At 46.3% G+C, this 22923-nt stretch overlaps 1 protein-coding gene across 2 annotated transcripts; it reads left to right on the top strand.

The window, feature by feature from the left end:
- The first annotated feature begins 1 nt into the window (after position 1).
- Positions 2-21202, top strand: FOXO4 (forkhead box O4). Of its 2 annotated transcripts, XR_015702665.1 has the most exons (4): positions 2-524; positions 9689-10939; positions 12123-12192; positions 15815-21202. XR_015702665.1 is itself a non-coding variant. In XM_087748900.1 (3 exons), exons 1-2 carry the CDS (start codon positions 132-134, stop codon positions 10910-10912), a joined length of 1617 nt encoding a protein of 538 aa, XP_087605026.1. In that variant the 5' UTR covers positions 2-131; the 3' UTR covers positions 10913-10939; positions 15815-21202. The 2 variants fall into 2 exon arrangements, 1 of the variants encoding a protein (XP_087605026.1); XM_087748900.1 differs by lacking the exon at positions 12123-12192.
- The last annotated feature ends 1721 nt before the right edge of the window (positions 21203-22923 follow it).

Here is a 22923-nt window from a genome sequence, read left to right as displayed (position 1 = left end):
CGCTGCTCGCTGGTAAACAGAGCGGCGCGGCGGCGGTGGGGTCCGGGTCTCACAAAGGGGCGGCGGGCTAGGCCGATGCGCGGTGGCGGAGCGGCTCAGACCCGGTGGTGGCGGCGCTGAGGCGGGCGCCCATGGCGGAGGCAGGCGGCACCGCCGCGGCGGCGCCGGATATCGACCCCGACTTCGAGCCGCAGAGCCGGCCGCGCTCCTGCACCTGGCCGCTGCCGCGGCCCGAGCTGCCGGCGGAGGCGGGCGGCGCGGCGGGCGCGGCGGAGGAGGGCGCAGGCGGCGCGGCGGCGGGGCCCGGGCGCGCCGAGGGGGCGCGGGCGGGCGGTGTGGCGGCGCGGAAGGGCGGCTCCCGGCGCAACGCCTGGGGCAACCAGTCCTACGCCGAGCTCATCAGCCAGGCCATCGAGAGCGCCCCCGAGAAGCGGCTCACGCTGGCGCAGATCTACGAGTGGATGGTCCGCTCCGTCCCCTACTTCAAGGACAAGGGCGACAGCAACAGCTCCGCCGGCTGGAAGGTACGGGGCGGGGGGGACGGGCCCGGGGCGCCCGCGGTCGGCCGGGGCGGGCAGCGCGGCCGGGCGAGGAGCGGCCGCCCCAGGCGCCTTCCCGCTCTGCCGCTGCCGAGCTGGCGCAGCCGCCCGGCCCGGCCCGGCCCTGCCCGCCCTCACCTGTTGCCACTCGTCCCCAGCCGGGCCGGGGCTGGTGCCAGGCCTGATCCCCCCTGGGGTCCAGCTCTGCCGAAGGCTGCCCGGCTGGCGCAGGCTCGCCTGCCCGTCGGTGCGGGGTGGGAGCTTCTCGGGCCCGGCCCAGGCTCTGGCGCTGTGCAGCTGGAGCAGAGAGGAGCGGGCTTCTCCGGGTGGGTGGTTACAGCATGGCCCTGCGAGGCTGCTCCTTACGCCCTTTCAGTTTGGAAAGTGTTCCAGCAAAGGAGCGAGGGTCAGTTGAAAGGCTGTAGCTAAGCTTCCCTGCAAGATGAACCATCAGTTGAAGGGTTTTTAAATACAAGGCCACGGCTCTTTGTCACCTGACTGTGCTAAAGCTCAATATAAATAACTGTTTCATAGCAGGCATTCTTGGCTCCCTATAAAAAGGGTGCTGTGTCCCAGAGCAGTGCTGGTGCTGTGGCTGCGCAGGGAGTAATATACTGCTGCAGATCTCAACGTTGTCTTCTCCTCTCGCTCTGGAAATAGGCACGTGCGAAGTTCTATTAAAAGAGCTAAACGCCAATTCCGTCCTCTGCAGGTGGCAGCCTGGTGTTCCCGTTCTCTTTAGTCAAGCAAACTCCAGCAAAGAGAAAGGGAGATGTGAGAGTTGGCTTGCGAAATAGTCCCTCAGCCTGTCCTGATATATCGCAGTGGATGCCACCGTGACCGGGGTCTAAAAAGTATGATCTGTTGTTCTCACTGCAGACTGGAATTACACTTAACGCCACGCTCCTGTTTGCAGTGTACCTCTCCCTTTGCGGAGCTGGTTAGCAGTTCATCCATGCTGCAGTTCTGTGGCAGCTTGAGCCAGTGTGGTTTGGGGCTTCCGTGACTCCAGCCATGTGTTCCTCTGCCTGTGTGACCGAGCAGTAAGTCAGCACAGAGAGTTAATTTTGGGGAAAAAAAAAAAAATTGATAGCTTTTTCTGGTAGGTTAGCGTTCAGCTGGCTCAGCTCTCTGAAGTGGCGCACCATGTGGTTGCATGAGTGCAAATGTTTGCTCGAGAGAGGATAGGAACGTGGTGAGAGGGATGCAGCTGTCACAGCTTAGGCTGGCACAGGTCGATACAAAACTTTTCACCTTTCCCATTTATCTGGCTCACTGACAGTTTCCAGAAAGTGCGTGTAGTTTGACTAAAATTGACTTTTTTTTTTTAATCTTTTGTGCAGTTTGAATCCTTCTTATTAAGTTCTGATTTGGGACAGTGCTTGGGTGCATTTTCCTTCTCTTCAGAAGATATGGTGGTCTCACTGGAAGATAGTTCTTGCTTCCTCAGGCTAGGCGTGCTGTCCTGGTTCTGCTGCTGCTGTGTGGAGTCACATTATCTTGGCAGACAGTTTATGGAACTGGTACATTTTCTCTTCGGGAATGTGTCTGTATCTGTTTGGCAGTAGTGCCTGAGACTGAAGTCCCCTGTGGCTTCTGAAATGCATCCCCAGATATTGTGGGGCAGGTGGAATATAGCGAAGTGTCCTGCTGGACTGGGTGCTGGAATAGGTAGACTTCTGGCTTGATTCAGTGTGGCTGTTCTTTTGTTATATTCATTCACGCGTAACAGGACCATCAGTCTTTGGTTTTACTCTTTTAATCATGTGTCACTTTTGGGAAATGTGCAGCTGGATTTAACTTGCAGAAAGGCAGAGATGAGAATTTGTGCACATACGAGAGTTGAGATCCCTGCTCAGATGCTGTAGCTGTTCTGTGATGACTTTTCAGTGTGAAATTCGTTTGTAGTTTTTCAGCCTGGGAATGGACTAACTCAGGCTGGCTTTGGTAGGGGAAGAGAACAGTAACTTCTTGTCATGGAAGATGAGGGAAGGCAGAATGACAGCAGCTGTGGTGGGAATCAGCCTGCCTTATGATTAGGGTGGTTTAAAACCCTTGACTTTAACCAGCAAACAGAAAACCATCATAGAAATACAGTTGAAACTGTTTAAATGCCAGGGGAAAGTCTCATTTAAAACTTGTTTTCATTTTTAACAAATATTGTCAAAGTTTGGGTTGGTATGTAGGGGTTATGTGGTTAATCTTACGTGCCCAGGAGAGGCAGAGAGGGCTGTGGTATATTCCCTCTGTTCCATTTTCTTCCCTGCTCACGCTCTCAAATCCTGTTGGCAGGGCTTGGCAGGATGCGTGCCCCATCACGTGTGACCACAGAGCTCTGACTTCTAGTCTTACTTTATGTTAACATATAGTTATAGAGATTTGCAAGAGGTTCTGTTTGGTTTACTTACTTTAGTCTATTTGCATCAAGGTGCATTAAATGAAGGCAGGTTAGACATTTACAGTTTTAAAGATGTGGAATCAATCAAATTAGTTCAATTTGGTTTTGTGGACTTAAGAGTAAATTTAATAGATGTGTGTTTTATATTTAAAACAAACTGAATAAACAAAAGATGTCTCTTCAGTTGAGGCATGGACCTGCCTGGTTTTTTGTTTTCACTGTTCCTTGTTATTTTTAGAGCTGTGAAACTCTGCTTGCATCTTTTTTTAATTTGTAAAGTAAAAAAAAAATTTGAGTTGTCTTAGCTTTATTGATTTCTTGGTTTTGAACTGAATGAGTTTGAATAAAGGAAATTAATATGGAGCTGCTGCTAAATGCTGATGTAGCGTTTTGATGTTTGTTAAGATAGTACTGCAGCTCCTAGAGTTCTGGTAGTTCTGTGTTGTTTGGGCAGAGCCATACTGATCATACGTCCTATTTGTATGTAGTGTAGTCCTAATAGAGAGTTTTACATGGGAAATTAAAAGTAGCATGTCTTTAAAAACTTTTTTTAATCTACTTCAGTTAATATAAACCCCATAAACTTATTGTTGCTTAGTAATTACTTTACAGCTGTCTCACTCCATGATACAATTGGGGGAAATACAGCTGTTACAGACTGCCGGGGTGTAACCTCTGTGAATTCCGGAAGAATCTGTGTTTTCGAGGAAGGTGGTGTTTGCTGTTCTTGAACTGCTTCAAGCGCTTTGTAAAGGACAAATTTGCTGGGTGTGCAGTCTGTCCTTTCCCTGCAGTAATTCAGCTGAAGTTAAGAATTAACCAGCCTGAGAGGCAGAAGCGTCCTTGCAGGGGTGTGTCGCAGGGCTTCTTTGTAATCTGCTCTGTGGATAAGAGGATAATTCCTTCTGGCTTTGAGATTATTTGGGGGAGGAAGGTGTTGAGGGTTTTGAATAAAGTGCATAAACCCCGCTGAAGCAGTTTGCACTGGTTATTGCATTTCTCGCATCCATGAGAATGAGCTTGTTTGACACAGTGAGGAGCAACGTTAAGGACTAGTGTTTCTCAGGGAAACATTCTGTGTATTCTCCCCAAGCTGTTGCCTTTCCCTCTGTAGGAACAGAAGGAGCTTTAAAACCATCCTTTTCACCCTCCGAAGACGCTTTACTGAAGCAGAAATCAGATGTTTCCTATGCGTGCAATGTAAAGGAAAGAACAACTGATTCTGCAGTATTGCATTAGTTACGGGAGGCTGAAGTCACACCTCTATTCTGGTACTTCACAATCACTTTGGTTCAAACGTGTACATGTATATACACGTACATATGTGTAACAACTCAAGTAGCTGTATTAGGAATTAAAAATTACCAAGCATTCTGCTTGTCTGAAACAGAAGGTGTCATCCATCTGGAAACTCGGCTAGCTCTTAATCTTTATTATGGTGGGCAGCATTTTTCTTTAAAGCCTTTCATTCCATGCTTGTGTTATATGCATATTGCCCGTAGTTGATGTTAACTGTTGACCAGATGGATCAGGAGGCCTGGCTGAGGGCTCTCAGGTGCTTCCTTGCATGTACCCTGCAATTCAGTGTATGATGGTAGAGTGACTTCACTGGCTTCCAGTGCCACAGTGCTGGCTCTGAAGGTCCCCAGCCTCTCCCAGATCCTGGCAGAGCACGCACGGAGCTCCCTCAGGTTGGAGCAGCTGCTCATCCTGTAGTGTAGTTGTCCCCCTCAAAAGTGGAGGAGAGCTCATCTTTTGGCAGAAGTCCATCTGCCACGTGCAATGCCGGTCAAATTACCTGAAGATTTTGCTGCTATTCTTTTGTGCTCCCTGCCAATTTGTTCTGGAAAGCTGCTTTGCTGAAGGATTATTCCTTGCAGCACGGCTTAATTTTCCAGGCAGCCCTTGGAGACGGCTGCTCCTGGACTGCTGGCATTACTTGTTGCAACAAGTTTCTTCTGCTCCATCTAATCCTGAACAGCTTTTGTTGTATATGCCTGCCTGTCTTGGTAAACTTGGAAATGGCCTTGGTCTTTGCTTTTTAGAGAGCTAGGATTTTCTTCTGGGCTCCCACTGAAAGATAACAGAAAGGAAAATGTTCTTCCCAAGATACAGCTCCCCGTCTGCCAAGCTTGACGTCTGTGCCCACGTGTGCCTTCTGGAAGGGGATTGCTGGGGAAATGTTTTAGCTCTCTGGCTCTGGAGCAGTTGTTTACTTGCTGGAGCATAACTTCACAAAATCTCTACAACGAAGACTTTCCTGAAGCCTTTGGAGCCAAGTGGCCTGGTGACTGCTGAGACAGGCACTGACAAATGCAGCAGGCAGGGCGTTCTGCCCTTGCAGCCTCCCAAGAATGCCATGGCAAATGATAATTCGGCACAATTATAGGCCTGGCTTTGGAACATGGCCCTGCACTGGGATGTGACCATGTTCTTTGTATGCCTCCGAGGCAGTGAGAGTGTATTGCAGGCAGCTGCAGTGATTGCATTTTTTTTTTTCTCTGTCACTCATTCTCAAGAGAGACTTTTTGTTAAGAAATCTGGTGCCTCTGTGGTTTTTAGCAGAAACTTGTCGTTTCCCGGGAGGATGGTCCTGGCGCTAGGGAGCAGTGATTGAAAATCCAGGCAAATGTGGACAAGCACAAAATTTTCAAGGATAGCTACTGTTTCTTGTGTCTTTCTCAGCATAGCTTGTGCTTGGTCTGGAGCGCTCTGCTAGCATGGTTCATACACCACTGCTGCATGGCTGAGCTCCTCCAGGCAGGGCACAAGAGCTTCCTTCTGTTCCTCTCTCATCGGTGCTTAGAAGAAAGTACATCACAGGAGGGTGAGTTTACGCTTGTTTTTAGTGTGAGGAAACTTAAAGTCTGAACAAACCATCCTGAACGTTCCTGCTCTGAGTAAAACTTCAGTTTTATGGTAGATAATCTCAGCCTTACCTACAAAGCCCTATAGTCTCGTGGAAAGGCTGTCACTGGCATTCTGGCTTCTGTATGACCCATTTGTGCATTTTCCGTAGTATTTCGGTGCCTATGGCAGTTGTCCAGAAGGCTGACCGGGCGGGATAATTGCTTGGTTGTGCTGCCAGCTCATGTGGCTAATTCCCCATCCTGAGACCGAAGCACTGGTCGGTGCTGGGCAGGGTCCACAGCAGTGCTGACGCTGGCGTGGGGGCAGGCCTGGTACGGTGGCAAGGAGCGTTCCTGTCCTTTAAATATGGCTAGGAGATTTTATCAAAGAAGATGATTTAATGTCGTGGTAACTGAGATTTAGGAAATAGTTTGTGTATGCTGCTAGCCACACTTCTATGGCTGGTGCATATATCCTGGCTTGTACACACAGTGGTTGGGACTTAGTGAATGGTCCACCCTTCAGTGTGCAATAAATGTCGCTAGCCAAACTTTAATTTTTTGCATAATATCTGTCATTAGTTTCAGAATGCTTTTGTCTGAATGTGGTTTACAGGAATCACCTTTGATCTGTGATGGATTAGAGCCACAGACTGGCATTTTTTTCATCGGAATACTTAACACACAGTCATTAAGAACTTCTGTAAGATATCTGAATAAACAGCAATAACCACCCCTAACTAGTTGTTGAAGAGGTCCCTAAGGATTTGAAGGACTCCTGCCTGTGCCTCTTCCTTCAGGTCGTGCTTCTTTATGGTCAAAGATGTTGCAGAGCCAAGACCTTGTGTGGATTGCAGGTGCTCAGACCAGCTAGGATCCTCTCACACTGCTGAAGTTGAGCATCTAAAAAGTTAATGCTGTCTGTATGTTTCTGGTGTGAGTTGCTTAACATCGAGAAAGGAAATACGTCAGGGTTGCCTGGGTGACTGAACACTGTCATTTCCTCTTCTGTCAGGTTTGACCTGGAGTTCTGTGATTATTTTAGCATAATTGATTTGTCCCTCACTTTCTCAATGAGATTTGAGGGTGCCCTCCATATGTTAGGTGTATTAAATCATTCTAGCAGATGCATTCTTATGCTGGGGAGCATGCGGTATGCAAGTGTGAATCTCTTGTGCTGTCTCGCAGCACCCAGGCTGGTAGGTGCATCGGCTCAGCATATTTTGGGACCCTCTGGACTTGAGTCCCCAGGATGCAGGCAAGCTCAGTCATGCAGGTGTGTTATGGTTCTGGAGGCTGCGGCAATGAGCTGGCTTGCAAAGTCTGCAGGAGAGGTGCGAAAGTGATAATTTAGACGTTGCAGTTTTGACAGGAGTTAACCCTAATATAAGAAGAGTTCAGGTTTTTTCCTCTGCCTCCAACCATACATTCTGTTCTCTTCCTTAGTTTTTGGTGCTTGACCCCCACAGCAAGGTAGATCGAAAAACAGGCAGAGATAAAACAGGCAGAAAAAGTAATTTTCAAGAAAGGATAGGGCTGGTTTTTGGTTGGGTTAGCTCTCTGAACCAGCTCATAGGGTCACAAATGCTTGTGTTATGGGAGGAGGAGAGTTTGAAGATGAGGAAGGAAGGAGTGGTACAGCAATTATCTGTTTCTACAGCTATTATCCATTATGTCAGTTTAGCAGTAACATGTAAAAGCACTTTGAGACAGTTTCATGAAAGTTACCAGGCTTCATGTATCTGTGTTCATGTGAATCCTAGTCTTGTTCCAAGATGTCTTATTTCAAGCTGCTCTTCAGCCAAAAAGCTAGAAAACTAGTTACTAAAATTGTTACTTATGATACCCAAAGTGGTGCTGATTTTCTTGAGGTTTTAGTGTTACTGAAATGCTTGTACCAAGGCAGTGTGCTTTTGCTGCCACAGGAATTAAAACCTGGCTATAGCCATGCACGAGAAGAAAACAGAATATAGTTAGTTGTGAAATTTTGAAATCTTGAATCTATTGGTTTAAAGTTCCACTTTAGTAAATGGAGCTAAAAATCAGGTGGTTATGAGACTCCAAATGTATACTGTGTGTACAAGCTATTGGGTCATTCCTGATGGGGCCAGGTGTCGTCATGAGTTCACAGATTACTTTCAGGAGAATAAATGAAAAATTAGTGACAACCTAGTGGTTCTTATTCCTGCAGCAGTATGAATTCAAAGTCATGCACATTTACCTGGGAAAAGGGAGACAATTCGTTGGAAATGAAAGCAGCAGCCTTCCAGGAGACAGGGTACCAGTCTGAATTTTTTTCGAGACTTGAAGGAAAAGAAAGCTTTATTTAGAGAAGATGCCAGGCAGCAGTGTTGTATAGCTATTACTGTGAACAACTCAAAACTATGTAAGAGCACTGACTGACACATGTTCCATCAGGCCCTAGCTCAGCAGTAGCCCTTGGGGTACTCTCCAAGTAAGAGCATATGTATCCTTTGATACCGATCACAACAAGCAGTCAGTCTTCTCCAAGTCCTCAACAGCCAAAGGTTAAAATGAAAGCTAACGCAGAATGATTCTCACATCTCCTTCGCTCTCCGTGAAAACTTTCCACTTTGCCTGTATTGTTTATCTACATCTGCTTTGTTCTAGGATAGTGCTTTTGGTGAGGTGTCCAAAATTAGCATGGTGAGGACTTGTCCGAGAGGAAAAGGGTGGGGAGAGGGACAGCAGCAGGCAGGAAAGAACTGTGTTTGGAGGTGGTGGGAAAGGATGATAAAAGCACAGTAACTTTGTTCAGAACTAAGAGAGCGTGCATGAATGCTGAAGGCTGCTATATACCTTTTAGTTGATAAGAAAAAGATGCTGCTCTTGGACTGCTTTTATGCTACCAGTGTAGCACCTTTTGATGATGTATAATTTGACCATCTGAATAAATTAAATGCAAATATCAAACAAATGCACGACACAGGCCTCAAGGGGAGTTTATGGAGGATCTGCTCAAACAATGAGATTATTGCTTGCTGATTCTAAAATACTGGGGATGTATCCCTGCAAAATCAGTTGCAGGATGAAAATTCAGTTTGATGATGGTGTACAGATATGTTAGCTTGCAGTTTCCAGCAAAACTAAACCAAAAGAAGGGAGTTGGGAGAGGCAAGGAATGTGTGCCTTGCCAAAAGAAAAGATGGGACAGGCTAAAACTGGCGTGTATTGTGTGGGAGCGCGCTATCCGCTGAACATCCTACACCATTAGAAACACACACAGAGGAAAGCGTGCTGCCCCCTTCCAGGGTGAGGCTGGCAGGCTCCAGGATTATTAGGACTCTTGTTCCACAAAGTTTCTCTCTTGTTTCTCTGGTTTTGGGCTGAAAATGGTAATGGGTGTACTGAATTACAAGTGTTGTTGCCATTTCTCTTCACCTAGTCTATTTGATTCACTGCTGTGCTGTGCTCGAATCCATCTGAAAGCTAGCCATATAAAAATTAAAAACTTCAGCCAGGCTTATGCTGGCTAATGGGGCTGGCAGAAGGGCGGGAGCAGCATTAGCTCAAATTCAGTTAGGCTTGTGTTGAAGTTGAAAGCTGTATTTGGGAATTTGCTTACTTGCTCTATGGCATGCTTAGTTTTTGCAGATTCTGTATGATCATGAAAAGTTCTTTTGTTGTCAGTATTTTGCTAGTTGGAAGTTGCTAGTTGTCATGGTAGTTTCAGCCTTGGTGCTGCAGTGAGGCATGGCACGGCTTGCTACTGCTGTCAAGCATGTTCAAGCAGAAATAGCAGTTTTTTATGGGTAGGTCTTTGTTATAACTTTCTTCTCTGGATACTGTCTGAATGCGTTTATGCTTGTGAGGTTTCTAGGTGGGAGGTGTGCCAACTGTCAGGTTCTCATATCTTGGTGTGTTGTTTTTTTTTTTTCCAGAACTCTATTAGACATAACCTGTCCCTGCACAGCAAGTTCATTAAAGTCCATAATGAAGCCACAGGGAAGAGCTCTTGGTGGATGCTCAATCCTGAGGGTGGCAAAAGTGGAAAAGCACCAAGAAGAAGAGCTGCCTCCATGGACAACAGCAGCAAACTCGCAAAAGTCAGAGGTAAAGCATCCAAAAAGAAGCCTCCTCTCCAGTCTGCTCCAGAATCCACTGCTGACAGCCCTGGCTCCCAATTCCCTAAGTGGCCTGGGAGCCCGTCCTCAAGAAGCAATGAGGACTCTGATGTGTGGAACACCTTCCGGCCTCGAACCAGTTCCAATGCAAGCACCATTAGTGCCAGGCTTTCTCCTATCCTGACAGAGCAGGATGACCTCCATGATGAAGAGCTACTTCCTTCTCTAGTGTACTCCAGTGCATCCAGCAATGTTCCACCAACTGTGACTGAGGAGCTTGAGCTCATTGATGGGTTAAATTTGATGTCTCCCAGCTCATCTGTGTTATCTACCCAGCAATCTGCCTCAAGTGGTCAGATGCAGAGAGATTCCAGCTTTTCCTTGCGGAGCCCGAATGCAGCTGGTCAGACCACTACTTTTGGCAATTCCCTGTTTAACCCTGTTGACATCTCACTGCAAAGCTCTGTCAGCCATTTCTCTGCCCCTCAGACCTTGGAAGCTCTTCTGACGCCCAGCTCTCCACCTCCAAGGGATGTTATGATGACTCAGGTGGATCCAGTTCTCCCACAGACTGGTAACAGGATGAGCAGCCGAACTCTTCTGCTTCTAGGTGGACAAGCCACCCAGAGTAAGATGAGCTCAGGCAATCCACGAGGAAAGCCTACAGAGCAGCAGGCAGAACCAGTTGGTGCCAGTGTTTTGCCATCAACGCTTCCCATAGTAACATCTCCTCAAAACACTGCCAGCATCACCAGTTTGAAGGCTCCAGTTTCTGCAACAACTGCCCAGTCAGTCCAGCTGGGCAGTCCACTGCTTCTTTCTTCTGCTAGCCCTGCTCCCTTGGGGTTGAACCAGGACAGGCTGCCCATTGACCTGGACCTTGATATGTACATGGACAACCTTGAATGTGATATGGATTACATAATCAACAGTGAACTCATGGATGGAGAAGGACTGGACTTTAATTTTGAACCCATTCTGTCTACTCCCAGCTATCCCAGCACCTCACAGGCCTCCAACCATACCTGGGTACCAAGTTAACCAAGTTAACTTCAGGAGCACAAAAAGGTAGGTGTAGTTATGTAAAAATGCTACAGCTCTGTAGTGGGAACAGCCCTTTCTGGGATGGCTCCTGTGCCCACTTCTGCAGCAGTTAAAGATACCTCTTTGGAAGCGCAGGTGCTCTTTGAGTAAAAAGCTTCTGGGAGAGCCGCGTTCCCTTTTAGAAGGAGAAAAAGCTGTGTAAAGGTAGGTGTAGATTTAACTTACCATGTAGTAAACTCCTTTATGGAGTAGAGCTGCAACCTGAATGAAACTCCTGTTGTCTCTCGTTACCAAAGATGACCGCATTACAGGACGTTGGTCTCTGCCATGCAATGCCTATAGCTCTGAAGTTGACATGAGAGCATACGCTGATTCCATAAATAAAGACATGATCCTGTATATGCAGAACGGTTGAACTGAGCCCAGCACACACTGTGTTTCTATCCAGGTTGTTGTTATCCTTGGAAAATTTTCTAGTATGTGTAGTTGCAAAGTGTGTCTGTGTCATGACTGCCTGCTTTGCCCTGTGTGTAGCAAGGCACAGTCACTCTCAGTTATCAGACCTTCTGCCCTTCCCTTATCTGGGATAGCGTCTGTAAAGTCTGGTAAGCTGGTTCATCAGCATTAACTACTGAATTGCTTATGTACCCGTTATTGGAATGGGAAATGGGAGTATGCAGTGTGGATGGAGATGGAAGGAGGAAGGATGTGTTAGTGCTGTCCCACGCACAGCAAAGCTGCCTTTTGAACGATATTTCATGTTTGCACAAAAATTTCTAGAGTTGGTTTGGCAAATAGTGTATATGAGAACAAGAGTTAAAAATGTCTTATTCTCTGAGGGTGTGACACTCTGATTTGAAGCTCTTCAACCACTGAGGCAGTTGAAGAATTAGAGAAATGGAGCTGAAGGCATGCTTCACACTTGGAGCTCAGTTAGCTAACAGAAAATGGACAGTTTCTTTTATGGACTGGAGCACAGGCTGGATGTTGGTTGGAAAGTAGAAGCCTTGCCAAGAATATTTCCTGTTTAGGAGGCAGATATGGTATTTGTTAGTGTTGCAAATTCAACCCCTAATACTGGCCAGCTGAGCAGGCAGAAGTAAGGGCAAATTGCAGATACTGCTTCAGTTGTGGGAAGCCCTTGAGCTTCAAAATGATGGAGACTGACTGGAATTACCATGTACTTGACCTTAATGCTCTTTCCTAGGCACCTGAGTAACCTGGAGGTAGTTTGGACTAGGTGACATCTGGAGGCCCATTTCAACCCAAATTTTCTGGTAATTTCTGCTGCTGTTCATGCTGGAGACCAGATATTAAGTTAAATATTTTTCTGCTCTGCCCCAGTACAGCCATTCTAGACAAGCGTCTTGGGTCTAGACAAAGTGAAATGCTGTCCTTTGAACCGGTGGTACTTAAACCCTGTGAACATATTGATACACTGCTATATATTGACTTTTTAAACACAATTTAACTCCCTCTTATTCCAAGTCCCACCACACTGCTTAGGATTTCATTTATTAGTAACGTTCTTCTGTCTGTACTTGACAGATCTCTTTACTGTAGAGAGAGGGAGGATCAATCAAGCTTTTCTATTTCATTATGGGGCTTTTTATAGTCTTGTGCATTTGTTAACTGTGCTCTTGCTGAATTACTGAGTGGCTGTCCTAAATTGAATATCCTAACTTCAGGTGGAATATGAAAACTCAGTTTTGATTTCAAAGACAAATTTGGTTGACAAAACATTGGCATCCTTCATCTGTGTTAGGACTGTTTGCAAGTTAGAGACAGAGGCTGTGGCCTTTTGAGCAGTGTTTCCACTGGATATTGTTCTGAGCTTTTGTGTGTTTTTTTTTCTTTTTCATGCCATGCTAGGGTAGGCCATTATATTTGGGGAATATATGTCACCCCTGCAAAGTCAATGTTTTTTCACAGCAGTGTTTTCGAAACATGCAAGCTGTCCTGCAGTGCTGGGTGCATTAATTACCTGGGCTGGATAGACAAGACCTCTGACTACAGAATACCAGGCATAGATTATTTTTTTAAGAGTGTAAAGCAGAGAAGCTGAGGGAATGTTTATCAAAGGGTAGGGTCTAGTACTGGTAAAGATGTGGCTGTAATCAAATGCTTAAGAGGGAGAACGTGAGCTCTTAACAGCATGGTTATGTTCTTGTTCCATATCGTTATTCCATACTTGGCATGTGAATTGCTTAATCAAAACAGAGGAGCTATCTGATGTTAAAACCCCTGGATTTGCTTTGTGCCATGCATGAAGTTGAAGTGATAATTTCTGGGAAATATGCTGGATGCATGCTCAGAAAGGAGTGACATCTGGAACAAGTTCTGAACCAGTATTGTGTTTCAGCAGAAAGCGTAGCTCCTACATGCCTCTCGGTCAACAATTCTTAACAGCAGTATTGCACTTGGAGGAGAAGTGACGCCCTGTTCAGCATGCTTTGTTTCAAGCCTTTTATTCTGTCCTTAGATTATGTTTGCTTTTTCTGAGCTTTGCAAAGCTTTTCAGTTTTGCCTGTATCCTGGAATCCATCTCCCAAAGGAGAGCAAGTATTGCGTAAAATGCTGCCAAGACAGGGAGGTGGGTCAGGTTTCTAAGAAAGAGGGAGCAGGGCACGTGTGGAGAGAAATAGGAGTGTTCCTGGAGGCCAGGAGGGACCCTGGGAAAAGAAAGCAGAATGTTTTCTCAAATTTACAAGTTCCAAAACCAAGTGAGCTGCAGACATCAGTGTCTGTGAAGAGGTCAAGATTGTATCATCTCTCCCTTCTCTGAATGTTACTGAGTTATTAGGGTCCCTGTTTGGAAATCACTTTTCAGAGAAAGCGTGGCTGTCACTATATATCGTTCCAGTGTGCCAGGCTTCTTTCCTTTCATATCCTTTCTAGGAATATGTTTTTTTCCATGTTAAATTCACATTGGCAAAAGGTACTCTAAGTGATCGCTAACCTAAAGCTGTCCTTCTGAGTAGTTACTGTGGGCTTAACCTGTAGCCTTCTGGGTTGGGTATGGGTGTAACGCTGAGCAAAAACTGTTCATCAATAGATGCCAGTGATCACACTCTGATTTGAACAGCCAGAATGAAACTGGACCTGGGCAAATATTTCTCTTTGTAGGCAAGAGAAGATCTTTAGGAATAAGTATTTAGTCTCTCTGCAGCACTTGGGAAGACACAAGCTAGTTGATGTTACCCATGGTGCTCAAATCTGACATGACTTTATCCCTTCTTGCAAGTTAAATGCTAAAGAGCTTGTCCACAGCTTCACCAGGAGTCTATTTGAACCCTATGTCTCTTTACCTGGAGATTAGATATCAAACGTTGAAACTTTGCCTCTGTCCAGCAGCGATGCAACATCCACAAACCTAGCTATTAGCTGCAGAGGAGGAAGGTCAGTGTGTAAATACTTTCCTTGACTAGGAAAAATATGAATTCTACAATTTCTGCTGCTGTTGTCTGGTAGCTGCAGCCCAGTTAGTTGTAAGCCTGCAATTCACTGGTTAAGGCACTGGATGCGCAAGCCATACAGTGTGACTTATGGGAGCCTTAGTGAGCAAGGTCATGGAAAAAGGGTAGCCACAGCTGGAATTACTGTGGCATGCAGGTGCTCAATCACGGGCAACCACTCTTGCCTTCAGCACTTAATGCAAGTGTCCTCCATTCTGGTCATGGGAAGTGTGGGTGGCCACCCAGCTGTCTCTGAGCAGCTCAGGGACTTTGGGCTTGTTCATCTACCTCTACATTACATATTTCTGCAAACCAGTAGGAGGAATACCTGAGAATAGAACTGCCTCTTTTGTACAGTGGTACAGTTTGTGCCTCATTGACGAGTGTAAAGTCCATTCACTCTTCTGGTGGACATTAGTTAATGAACTTTAGTTGTTCAGTTAGACTCCCTATAGCTTCATAGCTTGGAGAACTCTTTACCCCTTGCCTAGCTTGGTCTGGACTCATGGTTTTCTCGCTGTGCTCTATCTGATTCCCTTTGGTCCCAACACTGCATTTTTGTCTACCAGAACATTAATAAATAAATAAAACCCCCATCAACTTGCAGGTTCCCGAAGTAGCCTGTTGCTCTGGCTTCTGTTTTAAGTTACTGTCTTGTCTTGTTCAGGGCTAATTCCCTCTTGTAGCTTCTTTCCCTTTCCACAGGTTTATTTCATGTGCACCATTATTGAATGCAACAGATTGGATGCCCTACATTTATCTTGCTATTCTGCCTTCCAAAGTGGATCATAGGCCTACGATGGAGGTTTTTATGTCACTGTCTTAAGTCTGCTTAGACCTATTCCAAGGCTTGTTTGAACGAGTTGTGGCAGCTTCATTGAGGTGAGGCAGAAGACCTGAGAAGGGATCTTTAGACTTGCGGGGGAATGAGAGACCTACAAATATTTAATTATTTGTAGGTGGATACAGGATTTCTTTAAGTGGGTGAGCATAAACAGTTTTAGTGTGTGATCTCTCAAAATCCCTTTTTTAGCTTTTTCCTAGCAATTGATATTTGTGGTTGCTTAAGGTGAAGAGTAATTTTCTTCCTTGCTGCTTTCCTGCAATGCCTCTGGTGTTAGTCAAGTCCTCCTTTAAACCTCCTTATCTTGCAGAGCTTTGTTGGTGCTGTCAGCTTACAGGAGGAGTGCTTGCTTTTGACCTTTATGCTTTTGTTTTGTCTTTCTGTCTCAATCGTACTCTGAAGCTTGGAGCTGAGCAGTTGCATCCTCCACTTGACTCTCCATTGATCAAGGCTCCTTGTGATCTGTATTTGTTCCTTGCTGGAATTTGGCATTCTTTGAGCAGCAGGGGCTGATTGATAGTAACTAACTCCTTATCTATGCATCCAGCATTCCCACTGAAGCTGAGATCTAACCATTCACTCTATTTTTCTTCTTCCTAGTGTCCTTCAGGTTTTGAACATCGGGTTCTGACTTCACTTCCCACCCCTGGCAGAGAAAAGAATGGAGCACGTTGGATTCAGTTTCCCTGCACACCACACCTTGGGCAGAAGGGGCTGCCCACCTAGGAAGAAGGGGCAACCCGCATCTGGCTGCAACAGGAAGAGTTTAAAAATAATAATCCTGTTATGTGCCACGGCTCTTCCTACAAACCTGACCCTGCCTTGGACCATGTGGAGAAACCCTGGACTTTACATGTCCAAAGAGGAGCCCTGGTAAAAACCTCAGCCAGAAGACTCTGTGCCAGGCAATAGCATTTTCCCATGTGAAGAGTTGGGTTTGCTGGAGGAATCTCTCAATGGCTATCCTCTCTGCTATGGCAGAAAGTCTCCCAGTGCCTCGGACTGGTGGAGGGCTGGCTCTGCTCTCACTTGGCTTGCCCTCTGGGGCAAAGTAGTTGGATGTTTTCATTAAGCCACCAGATGTGCACTTGGTATCCCACAGACTCACAGAGGAATTGGAAGGAGCTTGTTGGTGGAAGCCCTGTGGGAAAAGGGTGTGCTATTTCAGGGGTTGGTTTCAGTGGTTTCAGCGTGCCCATCTCTGGAGCACCCATTGTCATTCTGCAGGGAAGGGTGGTGGTCGTGGTGTAGAAGGCTTCCTCTTGTCCACCTGAGTGGAACAGGAGGACACTGAGTTTTTCACTGTGCCAACTGAGCCCCATTGAATCAGAAGCATGTTTCGAGAAGTCCCTATGCTGTTCTCGGCACTTTCCTGATACACCAGGCTGCTGTAAAATAAGCACAGGTGCTAATAGCTGTTTCTGGGACATAAAAACATCGTTTGGGGTTTGTTTCTGATCTGTCTTGCTGCAGCAGAGAAATGGAAAGCCTGGGTGTGGCCTTAACAGAGCCCTGGTTGCTTTTCAGAAGGGCATTTTCTATAGATGAAATATTTTTTTACTAATCTGGGAACTTTCTACAATGAATATAAAGCCAATGTTAAGTGTGTCCCCATTAGGCATATTAGGCATCTCTCCCTCTGAGAAGGTACCAGTGACAGACTTCTTTTTCAGAGCTGTATTAGGAACAAATACATTTGATGTTTGATAATGTATATGATTGAGGGGAAAGAATTGGCAGGTCCCCGTGGTTTCAAACTACCTTGGGGAAGAGTTGTACATTATTGTAATCTATATGTAAAAGTAGCTGCAAATTACATAGAAGCTTTTCTAAACATTTTTAAATATATATTATATATTTTAATTGAAAATGAGATTATTGGATTAAAAAAAAAAAACCACATTTGCTGCATCTGTCCCCTTGATACCAGATAACACTACAGTATGGGAGGGGACAAGCCTAAGGTGTTTTGGGCCAAGAAGCTGAAAATGTAATTGGAAAAGTGGGGCACCACAGTGTAACTGGGGAATGGCTGCTCTCCCCAGAACAGGCGGAAGGTGCCTGTGTGGCATGGGATTCAGCCACAGCTACTCATTCTCTTTCCTTGACTGAGCATCCCACCAAGCTAAGAGCACGTTGCTGGGGAATGCTAGTCATTAACAGCACACTCATTCGCAGCTAATCCCTTAAGGAGCTGAACTGCAGCTGATACACAGGACATGTTCCCTAGTCTGCTACGAAGATGGTATGGACTGGATTGTGCTAGATCTGCTGACACTCTGGGTAGCCCTTATGGAGGGCATGATCGGTTGTATTTGGTAGCTCGTTTTTTGGTTTCTGAAGGTTTTTATTTTCTTGCTGAAGTTTCTGCTACTGCTGGGGAACTTGAAGCCTGTAGGCGCACTCTTGGGGATGTGCCTAGGATCCTGCCCTGTCTCTTCTTGCAGGACAGAAGCTAGGAGTCAAGAGGTTAGTTCAGAGCATTAGCTGACATGTTCCTGTCACCTTTTTGGTATTTGCAGTGGCAGGATCTGTGGGAGACATGGTGCTTTCATGGTGTTCTGGTAGGCTTGGTCTGGCAGAAAGCCTCTCCAATTGTTTCTGAAGGTGGCGGTGGCTTCCGTTCAGAAGGTTTGTATCATGCAGTGCAATGAGCCATACTGTTTTACCACCCTGTCTGCTCTGTTTTCCTGGGCTTCATTTCATTTTCATTTGAATGGAGATTGGAACAGGAGTGGTTTGTCTGGTTACCTGCAACAAGGAGTCTTTAACAGTCTTATCTTTAGCATGCTCTGCCATCAGAGCCTTTGAATATTTTGATAACCTTTGCTTTGAAGGCTGTCTTCATGGCAGACCTCATGGTGATATGTTTCAAATTTACCCACAGTCTGCATGTCTGGCCATACCTCATTGTAACAAACAAACAAAAAGGCAGATCCTAAGCCGGGATCCCAGGTCTTGCAGACTTGAGTCATAGGTGCACATTCTTACTGTTCATTACACAAATGAATAGATAACCCTTTCCACAAACACATGATGGCATGTGCCGCACATAAGAATTGGCCATTCTGGGCTGCAGCTAATAGATCTGGCAGGATTTGTGTTACTTGGCGCATAATATGCCACTTTGTCACCTTGGGCCCTGAGGGGAAATGAATCCCATGATCTCCAGAGCAAGTTGACCGGCTGCCCGTGCTTCACAGCCATGTATGAAAGGACAAGACGCCAGTATGTGTGGTCATGTTATATGTGAATCTCTAGCTCATTTCTCCTGAAAATGGAGCCCAAAGCAATAGAAAGGACAGGATTAGTAACCTGCAAATCCGTGATGAGCCGTTTCTAGTTGGGTTGGTCTGTGGCGAGGAAGTGCTGTCTTCAGGCTGTTCCAAGGTGTCCCCTAGGTGTGACAGTACTGAGGACCTGGCCTGATCTCTGGCTGCAGAGCCTGGCCCTGAGCACTCGGGTAGCGCCCCGGGGAGATCTGACATACTCTCAGCTAGTGCATGTCCTCACCCTGTTCCAGCTGAAGGAGCTGCAGCCCAGGTACACCAAAGCTCATTGTGGTTGGTGCCCTACAGTATGAGTTCATAAAAGACCCTGTCCTTCATAGGATAGAGGAATAGAAAAAAGGAATAGAGCACCTGTCTGTTTTTTGGTTTCTTTTTGTTTGTTTGTTTTTTTCCCCCCAGACTCCTGAGGAATTGCCTGTCCTGGGGACAGCACTGGAGACAGGAGCACCTGTGGCTGGAGCCCTGCTGTAGCAGTCTGCTGACAGGGAGGTTTCTGTCTTGCAGCAGTCCGTGCAGGTGCTCTCTGTCTCCTCAACACAACAGGAGCTGGCAGTGGCTGAAGAAGCCTGAGAGCTTGCTGTTGGTGAGGATGGTGTTTGGAAGACTAACGGTGCTGCGGGAGTGCTCAATAAAGCATGAATGTAATGTTGCAGGCTCAGGCAGGCAACTTAGCTTCTCGTTTGTATGTGTAGCAGGATAGCTTGGATCATGGGCAGGGATGCAGAGAATTTGGGAGGTCTCCAACCCCTTCTCAAATAACCTCCTTTTCATAAACCTTGAGCCTGGGATATTTCCTCATAGGACACAGGAGACTTTAAAGTTCCTAAACTGCTGCTTGCTGAAAGGCTGTACATGGCAGGGGATTGCTCAATACTCGTCTGGTTTTTTGTGTTCTTGTCCAAGGTGTTTGCTACTGATTGCTGCTGGATTCAGGATAGTGTCTTGGTGGATCTTCATTCTGCATTAGCACCACAGGCCCTGTACTTGTGGGCTAGTTTTTGCTCTAATGAAGGATTGGGCTGGGATTTCGAGAGTAGCTGTGAGCTGGGTGGGGAGGGAAGGAGCCAGAGACATGGGGAGTGATGCTCCTGGATAAGCGTGTGAGGGGAGTGGGCAGGGGATTCTTGGCATGAAGCCTTACGTTGCGCTGTGTGCGTTTTCCTTGTCCTCACTGAGCCTGGGTAACAAGTTTCTTCATCTCCAGAGGATCAGATGCCATCTTTCACAACATGAAGCCACCATGCAGCTCTGGGCTGTGAAGGATTCGGGTAACTAGGCCCATGGAGCCTAGTAGGAGGCAGGGTTGTTGCTTTTATTTACACCTGGGTTTAGCAAATTGCTTGGGCCTTCTTTATAACTTAAACATATTTTACTATACTCACAGCTTCCTGTGAGAGCTTGGAATATCGAAAGCTTCTTGGAGCCCTTAATTTTCCTTGTTGGTGTATCTAAAAACATGTCATCCCCTACCCTGTGCTGCTTTAAAACAGCAGTTGAATCATCCTGGTAAGTGAGAGTAATGAAAGCAGTGGGAGCGTTCCAGAGCCTGGGTGTATTATAAACGAGGCTCATACTAGAAGCAAGTAGCACTAATCAGCTTTTCCAAAGGAAATGCCTAGAAAGCTTTTATGTAGATCATCATTTGTTAATTTTCTTACTTAGTTGCTTATTTATAGCCACACTCAAATGCTTCAGGGCTAGCCTTGCTCCAGGAATGAGAAACCTGTGTCTGGTGCCACAGGTAGGAGTGCCTTGGGAGTGGTGTCCTGGACTGTCACCAAAATAATGTGCAAGTTTGGATGCATTATCAAAAAAACCCACAACAAATCAATCAATTTTGGGACATGAGCACGAACAGGGATAGCTTAGGGTTTGCCTCAGTTGCATGTCTGATGAAAAACATGTTCTAATTAATGTGGGGAAAAGCAAGCAAGAAGTGACTTCTGAAGCCTGAAAGATCTGTCCATCTGAAAGCTCAGTAGCATGTGGTAACCCATCATGACAGTTGCTCACCCTTCAAGAAAGGAATCCCCTCTCTTCAGTAGCCTTTATGTCTCTCCCTGCACCCCGATGTGTCTGTAGTCAATGGAAAACAATCTCTGATGGAATCAAAGTCACATCTGATGTCATGGTGTAAAGCAGGGAGAAGAGGCAGGAGAAGCTGAAGGTGAAAGAGCTGATGGTGTTGCATTTATGGTTCTCTGGCTAAGGCAGCGTTATGGTGTGCAGTAGAAGGGGATGTTTGCAGCTGGTGCCGTGGTGCTCAGCATGGTGCTACTCTGTGGTGCTCCCCAAGGTGTCTTGAGAGGTTTGGCTACGTAGAAGATAGGTCACTGCTCCTGAAAGGAGCCTTCTTCATAAGGCAATGAGGATGGTTCTGTGAAATGATGCTTCCAGCACAGTGGAGTCTTCACCTGGTGCAATCCCAGGAAGGGTTTCTGCATTACTAGCACAGACGTCCGCTGCACACAAGGCAGGCGCCACTAGCTGACTAGTTTCCACCCCATCCCCTCTGCACTCTTTCATCCATTTCTCACAATAAATTTTTTTTACGTAATAAATCTCTGCTTTTGTTTGCTCTCTGTAGCAGTGTAACTTCTGAACCATTACAGGCTCTTTGTTACCATCTGTGCTAGCAAGACTGTAGAACATGCTAGACTAGGGGGGAATGTTTGACAAATAAAAACCTGTAATCCTCTGCTCTGTGTCTCATGTGGTTTGTTCTGTTTCCCTGGTAAGGACAAGTTATTTTTTTTCCTTGCCCTTGGCTTCTTTCCTCTGCCCTCCTCACCTGTTAGGGCAACCCCTTAGCTGGCCAGAGCTGGAAGGGTTGCAGCATGACAGCCCACGAAGGCTCCAGTGTGCTCTGCAGTGTGTAGAGCCCCTTGTTACAACTTGCCGGCAGTGCGTGGGGATCCAGGGGGTTGCCAAGCACTAAAACTGACCCTGGGGCATTTTAACTTCTGCAGGACTAGTCTAGAGTCATCCTAGCCCCTTCATTCCTTGCCCTTCTAGACCTGAGTGCAGAAAATGACTCCGTTCATTTTATATAGCTACATTCAGACATCTTTTGAGTGTTGGCAACTCTACCAGTTATCTCTTAAGAATAGAGAGATGGTGCTACTTTCTTCTTTCAGCCACACCATCCACAAGCAGATGCTGACACTTAATAAGGACAGATGAGCATGTGAGTGAGCTTTTATCTTTGCTTGTGAACCCCAAATCCTCCATCAGAAAAAGGAAGGTTACTACAGCTGGGGAGCATTTTTGATATTAGAAGATAATGGCTTGGAGCTGCCCATCAAAGGGGACATGAATCTCGGAGTGGAAGCCAGGAGCTGGTCATTCCTTGGGAATGCTCAGAGGTATGTAAGTGGGTAAGAGGCCTCTCTGGGCAGGAGAAGGCTTCAGCTAGGTACCTTAAGAGGTCCTTCCTTGACATAAGGCAAGTAGGAATGCAGATACAGTCTGAGCCAGTGAAGCAGCTTGTGAGGAATGTCATGGAGCCCTTGAATGAAAATAGCGTGTCATTCCTGCAGGTCTGCCTTCTCACAGCTGGGATGAGGCTGGAGAATGTGCTGTCCGGGGGGTGCTCCATGCACCGCAGCTCAGGAGAGGTCTTGCAGAAGACGAGACCAGTTCAGAGCATTGGTCATGTTGCTTTGGAATGGAGGCAGGTAAGGAGATCGGAGAGAAATGAGGGAAGGGGTGTAGAGCACAGATTCCACTGGCCTCGTTAGACACATGGAGAGCAAGTTGGGGATGTTTTTAAAACTACTGAGGAGAAAGTCTCATTCATGAAATTGTGCAGTATGCGTACAGCCAGAAAACTTGCATTCAAAGCCTTGGATACTCAATATTCAATATCTGATAAAGAATACCATTGAAAAATAATAGCGTTAAAATGGTTAATGTAAATAACTCTGGAAGGGATCTTAAGGCTCCTGTTTCAAGATTTAAGCCAATCTCCAAAAATGGGGGATTAAGAGGAGATCCTTAGGGGAACTGTCTGTCCTTCATCTGTTCGTTGGGCACTTCTTAGGGCTTCCTACAAGCACATAACAGTAGGTGCTGTTGGAGAAACAAAATGCTGAGGGTGGATGTTGCAGTTGTTGATTGGATCAGAGTGGATGCATTCAAAACTTGACAAAGAAGAGGGGACCATGCAGTCCCCTAGTAGCCATTAATGCTTTTTTTGCCAATTCGAGCATTGACCTGTGACTCTTAAGCATTGCCAAGGAGAGCAAAGCGCAGAGTAGATGCTAGGCTGGGACCTGGATGCCTTGGCTCGGGGTCGCTTTTGATGCGTGTGACACCATCTGCAGTAGTCATCAGGAGTCCTGCTGTGTGTCACTGAGTCTTGCTGTGTTCTGTCCTAACAGCTTCGTGGGGTCAGTGCACCTTGTTTGCAGTAGGTCA

Source organism: Nipponia nippon, unplaced genomic scaffold, assembly GCF_047370975.1.
Source record: "Nipponia nippon isolate SJK-2023a ecotype South Korea unplaced genomic scaffold, ASM4737097v1 scaffold_12, whole genome shotgun sequence".
Lineage (NCBI taxonomy): Eukaryota > Metazoa > Chordata > Aves > Pelecaniformes > Threskiornithidae > Nipponia > Nipponia nippon.
Note: the sequence above shows the minus strand (reverse complement) of the source record. Positions and strands in the feature narration are given on the sequence as shown.